This window comes from Dipodomys ordii, unplaced genomic scaffold (assembly GCF_000151885.1).
Source record: "Dipodomys ordii isolate 6190 unplaced genomic scaffold, Dord_2.0 Scaffold15, whole genome shotgun sequence".
In the NCBI taxonomy this organism is placed as follows: Eukaryota; Metazoa; Chordata; class Mammalia; order Rodentia; family Heteromyidae; genus Dipodomys; species Dipodomys ordii.
The window spans coordinates 4711731-4719019 of NW_012267231.1; the positions used below are offsets into that span (position 1 = coordinate 4711731).

The 7289-nt window shown below is 43.3% G+C and overlaps 1 protein-coding gene across 1 annotated transcript in view; it reads left to right on the forward strand.

Moving 5' to 3' along the window:
* Chd2 (chromodomain helicase DNA binding protein 2) overlaps positions 1-7289 on the forward strand; it is a 62590-nt gene that overhangs the window by 26233 nt on the left and 29068 nt on the right. Inside the window, exons 15-18 of the mRNA XM_013011887.1 lie at positions 1647-1695; positions 1789-1860; positions 5248-5397; positions 6937-7085. Of these exons, the coding sequence (XP_012867341.1) occupies positions 1647-1695; positions 1789-1860; positions 5248-5397; positions 6937-7085 (420 nt within the window). The remainder of the gene's footprint in view (positions 1-1646; positions 1696-1788; positions 1861-5247; positions 5398-6936; positions 7086-7289) is intronic.

The window sequence follows — 7289 nt, forward strand, 5'->3', positions numbered from 1 at the left end:
GAAAAAAGCCGGAAGTGGTGCTGTGGCTCAAGTGGTAGAGCACTAGCCTTGAGCTGAAGAGCTGAGGGACAGCGCTCAGGCCCAGAGTTCAGGCCCCATGACCGGACCCAAAAAAAGAAAACATTAAACAATTATGTGACTGTGAAGACCATTTTCTCTAGGACAGGGTAAAGAAGATAAATGGAAAGAAAATAAGAGTGTAAGGAAAGCTATTTATTAGATGGTGTCTTGTTGTTATTGTTGATGTGGGAGCTGTAGCTTGGACCATTGGATATATTGTTTGTATCCCTGTGGTATCCCTAGAGAGAGCATGTTCTTGGCCATGTCCCTAGCCTGAAGGACACTTGTTTTTAATTTTTGATGGAGCTGGGGTTGAACTCAGGGTCTTGAGCATGCTGGACAGGTGCTAGCCCTGGATCACACCCCCGTCCTTAGGTGGCATCTTATCTATCTAAGATTATAGTCAAAGCAGAGAGGAGAAATTGTGAACCTGATTCTAGAGCCTGGGTTCTAGAAAGAAAGGGAAGGAGAGGCGGCAGCGTTACAGATGTTATAGACTAGCAGAGTCTCATCACAGCAGTCTTTGGATGTAAGCTTAATGCTGTGGTGTCTTGCAGACAGTTGTCTCTCAGTGCTTCTGATTGCTGTGAGCTTTCATTTCTATGTAGTACAATCTCTTGTACATCAAGAATACATGTCTCCTCACTCCAGGGTGAGCTGGGTGCTACAGGTCTGTCATGTCTAATCAGTGGCTTAGGGAATTGTGTAAATGTTCTCTATTAATGGGAATGCTAAAAGGAGAGCATATGGATTTCCTGGTTTTAAATATAGGCTGTGACCTGCCTTTTAAAAGTACTTTTGGTTCAGATCCTGAGAGAGCAATTAAGAAGGAACTTCCTGTGTGAGTGTGTTGGTTTGAAGGCAGGTGGCTGTGGGTTTGAGGGCAGAGCTGGGGAGATGCCAAGTCGCAGCCAGCTGGTCACCTCTGGGTCAGTTTGTTCATTTCAAGTGCAGACTACAAGGAGACGAGATGTGACAATGATTTTACATAGTGAGAAGTATTTTATATGTTAGTATAGTCACACTTCATTATTTGATTTATGTTTATTAAATGATTTTACTGTGCTGGAACTGACCTGTGCTCTGAGAAGAGAATTCTGAACACCAGTGAATGTTGAGGCTCTTTTTTTTTTTTGGCCAGTCGTGGACCTGAACTCTAGGCCTGGGCGCTGTCCCTCAGCTCTTCAGCTCAAGGCGAGTGCTCTACCGCTTGAGCCACAGCGCCACTTCCGGCTTTTTCTGTTTATGTGGTACTGAGGAATCGAACTCAGGGCCTCATGCAAGCAAGGCAAGCACTCTACCACTGAGCCACCTTCCCAGCCCTGTTGAGGCTCTTTTAAGTGGATGGTATAGCTTGAATAGTTTATTCTGATTTCTAATTTTCAGAAAAGTTGGGATAGCTGGAGCTATAATTAGTAGGCAGCCAGTCATATGTTTCTCAGTCACGCAGGCCGGGTTTTCTTCTTTCTCCATATAGGTTCTAATAGGCATTCTGATTCTTGGGTTAATCTTTGAATTAGAAGCTTCTGACCTTGAGTTTGTAACTAGAGAGCTCAGGTCACGTAGCATATGCTGTTTCTGCATAGCCCCTTCATAGCCCTCTGCCAGTGCATTCCAGTTATTTTTACCCAGTGGGTATTGGGACTATAAAGGTTGTGAGCACGGTGTTGTATGCTGAGTGTAGTTGATCTTCCTACCGTATGATTTCCTTATGGTTTACTTTTATAGCGTCTGGATGGTTCTATCAAGGGAGAAATCCGAAAGCAGGCACTGGATCACTTCAATGCAGATGGATCTGAGGTATGCTATATGTGGCTTTATTGTTTTTGCAACTTGGGCTCTGTATCGAGGAACAAGTCTTTCCAGCCGAGTGTATTTTTTTTTTCCAGAAACCTCACTGTGGTGGTTTTGGCACCACTGGGATTTTAACTAAAGGGCTTTGTGCTTGCTAGGAGCTCTCACTTGAGTTATGGCTCACACATTCTCTCCATCCCTCCTTTGTGTTCTTTTGGGTATGTTTTCAGACATGATCCTCCTACCTTTACCTCCCACATAGCTGGGATCATAGGCATGGCTTATTGATTGAAAAGCTGGCCTTTATCAGTCTCTGGGGTTATAGACATGAACCAAAGTGCCCATCCCCCTATCTTGAGAAAGGAATGAGTAATCCCTGGTAGAAATCTTACTTGTCTTTCCATCAGAGCATATTCATGTTTGCTTTGCTCCTCGGATCTAGATTAATTAAGGATACTTTTCTGGGAGCTTCTAGATACCATGTATATACACTTGGAAGCATAGCAAGTCAAGAGTGGGAGAGGCTGGCCAGTAGGATTAGTTTTGATGAGTGTGTGTTACATCAGAAGGTTCTGATTGGTTATTTTTGGTTCAAACTAAAGTTTGAACAGTGTGTTTGCTAAGTTCTGTGGTGGGGATCAAGGGATGGTGGGGATTAATGTTCTTTAACTTTTCAATTGCCAAGTGTCCCACTTGGATTGACATTGTAAAGTATCTTGTTTTGGGCACCCCTGTATTAGAACTGCTTAAAACAGATTGGAAACTGATTCTATCGCAGTGTGAACATAGCAGATTTTCATAGGACAGGGAATTTGAAAGTTGTAGGGGAGAAGTACCTTAATGGGAATAAAACTATAATAATATACAGTAATGGAACCTGCGATAGTGGAAGCTGCTGAGGGAACCCAGAAGCAGAACAGAAAGTATTTTTTTGAAAGAGTATCAATTTCTGGTGCCTTGGCTACTATGTTTTTTAAGTCAGTAGAGCAGATTTAGCATGCTTTCAGAGAGCTTTAAGAACTGTTGGGCTGGGAAGTTGGCTCAGTGGTAGAGTGCTTGCCTCATGTGTGTGAGGCCTTGGGTTTGATTCCTCAGCACCACATAAGCAGAAAAAGCTGGAAGTGGCGCTGTGGCTCAAGTTGTAATGCGCTAGCCTTGAGCTGAAGAGCCGAGGGACAGCGCCCAGGCCCAGAGTTCAGGCCCCACGACCGGCCAAAAAAAAAAGAATTGTAATGCCTCTTCTGTTATTACATCATGATCTACCTTCTGCCTCTAGATTTGTACATAGGGTTGCTAGTACCTGGTGCTTCTGGAGCCCAGGACATCCCTTTGGGCATCTCTCTCTTCAGGATGAGGAATTATAAAAGCATTGGGTATCACACAGTCCTCATCCTCCTTTCTCTCTGTTTCTTCAGCTGTGAAACTCCAGTGATTTCAAAACTAGTTCACATTGTTCCCTTGGGATTTGGGAACAAACATGAAGTGTTGGTAGCATTGCTTGACACTCAGTAAGCACCATCTGTTTTTATTGTATAGTATATCTGAAGGTGATTTTGTGTTGTTTGTAGTTTGAGATAGCATGGATTGAATGCTGCCTGTTGTTCTCAGAAAAAATCCTAAAGTTGCATCTTGAGAAGTTTTCATTCAATTTCTCCTCCCTTCACCCCCGCCCCCCCCAAGTCCTGGTCCTTGAACACAGGGTCTAGGTGCTGTCCCTGAGCTTCTTTTGCTCAAGTCTAGTGAAGTACCACTTGAGACACAGTATGACTTCTGGCTTTAATTTATTGCAGATAAGAGTCTCATGGACTTTTCTGCTTGGTCTGGCTTTGAACCATAATCCTCATATCTCAGGCTCTCCAGTAGCTAGGATTACAGAGGTGACCCACCAGCACCAGCTAGACATAAGATTTTAATAGAGCAGTAGTTCACTGAGGGTCACATACTGCATCATCACCCCTGCTGATTATTCTTGAATGGAATTATTTAAATTTCTTGAGGCAGCTATCTCCTTTTGAATTCTATGGTCTAATGCTATTGAATGAAACTATTTGGACATGGAGACTTTCTTTTTGTGTTGGTCCTGGAGCTTGAACTCAGGGCCTGTCCCTTTGCGTTTTTGCTCAAGGCTAGTGGTCTAACCATATGAGCCACAGCGCCACTTCTGACTTTTTTTGTGGTTAACTGGAGATAAGAGTCTCATGAACTTTTTTGCCTAGGCTGGCTTTGAGTCGTGATTCCTAGATCTCAGCCTCCCAAGTAGTTAGGATTATAGGTTTGAGCCACCAGCACCCAGTAAGAGGGTAGAGATTTTTTCATTGTGTCTCTGTGTGTACCTTAGGCATACCAGCTTACTAAACTATCCATTTTTGAGAGCTACCTCTGCCAACATAACATCAGCTTTTGAGAGACATGATTAGCTTCTCATAAGATCCTCATCTTTTATCGTTTTTGACTCTGGTTACATGGAGATTTTTTTTTTTCTTTTTGTGTCAGTCATGGGGCTTGAACTCTGGGCCTTGGCATTGTCCCTGAGTTCTTCAGCTCAAGGCTAGTGCTCTACCACTTGAGCCACAGTGCCGCTTCTGGTTTTCTGGTGGTTTATTGGAGATAAGGGTCTCATGGACTTTCCTACCCTGGCTGGCTTTGAACTGTGATCCTCAGATCTCAGCCTCCTTAGTATCTAGGATTACAGGCATGAGCCACTGATGTCCAGCTATTTATTCATTTTTCTTGTGTGCACATTTTTCTGAGCACTCACATGGCAGCAGGTATTCCTGGCTGCTTTGTTTCCATTGTTATTACTGGAGAGCTGGGGGTATCAGTGTCTGGACTTTGTACACATTGCTCTTCAGCCCAGCCTGTTCTGTTTTCTTTGTTATGTTTTGTGATGATTGAGTGTAGTGTGCTTCTTAGCAGTCTCAGTTTGTGATTGGTTTAGTATAGTGTTTCTATGTCTGCAACAATCTAAATTCATACATTGGTTTATGAACATTATCATTCACAATAACTGCCTTACCTGGAGAAGCTGTTTCTCCAGAACGTAACATATATGGGTAATTTTCTGGAACAATTCTCATGCTAATGAGTTTTGTCTGTTTTTTGGGCTTAACCTCTGGTATATGCTAATTTTAGCAGGTGGTAACACTAACCTGGTTCTGTGGCCTCATTGGATTCCGCCATTACTCCTTAGTTCACTGCACGGACTCCTCTTAAACAAATGCAAGTTCCCTTTGCTGTCAAGTCCTTGACTCTTCTTTTAGCTCCATAACGTGTGTGTATCATATCTCAATTTTCTTCACACCTGCAGGGGTTTCCAGGTATAAGGGCTTATTGGACTGTGAAACTGTTTATAAGAAGGTCACTGCATAAAGTAGTGTATTGCATTGTGTACAGGACTTCTGTTTCCTGCTCTCCACAAGGGCTGGTGGCCTGGGAATCAATTTGGCTTCTGCGGACACAGTTGTCATCTTTGACTCCGATTGGAACCCCCAGAACGACCTGCAGGCACAAGCCCGAGCCCATCGAATTGGCCAGAAGAAGCAGGTCAGTGGCAGAGGCATCTGGTTTGGGCTGTGGGTTGTAAGAGTAGTGTATTTAGCCTTTGCAGGACGTTTGTCACGTGCTAATTTTCTCTGTTGTTTGCTTTCATTGCTCCCAAATGTCAGTTTCTATTCACAAGTATGAAGAAGAGATGATCCCAATAATGAGTTCTAACTGTTCTGTATTTGAAAAGCACTTTTGTGGCTTTCTGTGTGCTTACCAAAGAAGTTAGTATATGAAGAACAGACCCAGAGGTAGATTTTATCCCTGTTTTAATAGTTGCTAATGATCTAGCATTGTTCAAGCTGCTCCATTTTTATTACACCTGAAAGTTACCTCTGAAATACATGGGAATCCTCATGTATGACTCTCAAAATCTGTTCTAGAATTGTTTAACTCATAGGTTTCATGCATTCAGTTTTGTAAAGCTGTGTGTGTGTGGTTCTTGGGCTTGAACTCTGGACCTGGACACTGTCTCTGAAGGCTAGTACTCTGCCACTTGAGCCATGGATCTAATGCTGGCTTTTTGGTGGTTAATTGGAGATAAGAATCTCAAAGACTTTGGCTGCGCTGGCTTTGAACTGCGATCCTCAGATCTCAGCCTCCTGTAGCTAGGATTATAGGTGTGAGCCACCAGCACCAGCTTATGTTTTTGGTTGGTCCTAGGCCTTAAACTCTGGGCCTGGGCGCTGTCCCTGAGCTTTTTTTTTTTTTTTTTTCCTGTCAGTCGTGGGGCCTGAACTCTGAGCCTGGGCGCTGTCCCTCAGCTCTTCAGCTCAAGGCGAGCGCTGTAGCGCTTGAACCCAGTACCACTTCCGGCTTTTTCTGCTCATGTGGTGCTGAGGAATCGAACCCAGGGACTTATGCATGCAAGGCAAGCGCTCTACCACTGACCCACCTTCCCAGCCTGTCCCTGAGCTTTTTTGCTTCAAGGCTAGCATCTACCACTTTGAGTCACAGTACTACTTCCCGTTTTCTGGTGCTTAATTGGAGATCAGAGTCTCATGGTCATTCCTGCTGAACCACTGGTTCAGCCTGAGCCACTGGTACCCAGCTACTTTAGTTTTTAAAATGGTACTGGGGTTTGAACTCAGGCCTTATACTCGCTCTGCTTATTTGTTTGGTTAGCACTCTGTTGTTTGGGCCATGTTTCCTACCTTGCCTTTTTTTGCTGATTATTTTGGAGATGGGCTTTTCTGCCTGGGTTGGCTTTAAATTCTGAGCTTCCAGATCTCAGCCTCCTGAATAGCTAACATTACAGGCATGAGCCACTCACTGCACCTGGCTGAAACCAATTGTCCTTTAACAGTTTTACCATAAGAACATGGCTACAATATATGATCTTCAGAAGCAGATATATTGAAGAATGTCATCTGCTGTAGATAATGAAAACATTCCTGTACTCATGCTGCCTTTTTGGATGGATGGCTTGTGATCATTTATGGTAGTAGAGAACAAATTCTAGTTTGTTTTTTCCTCTTTTGGTTTTTTGAAAGAGCTAGCCTTTGGTGTTGGAAAACATCATGTTACCTTTTTCTGTAGGTAAATATTTACCGCTTAGTTACAAAAGGAACTGTGGAAGAGGAGATCATAGAACGGGCCAAAAAGAAGATGGTTTTGGACCATTTAGTGATTCAACGCATGGATACCACTGGCCGTACAGTCCTGGAAAACAATTCAGGAAGATCCAAGTAAGTGCTAGAAAGATTGGGGAGATGGACAGAATGAAACTGATTCTTGATCAGCATTTGATATAGGTCATGCAGGATTCTCTACCATACATGTTTAGTTATTCTTTCTCTTCTCTTCTCTTCTCTTCTCTTCTCTTCTCTTCTCTTCTCTTCTCTTCTCTTCTCTTCTCTTCTCTTCTCTTCTCTTCTCTTCTCTTCTCTTCT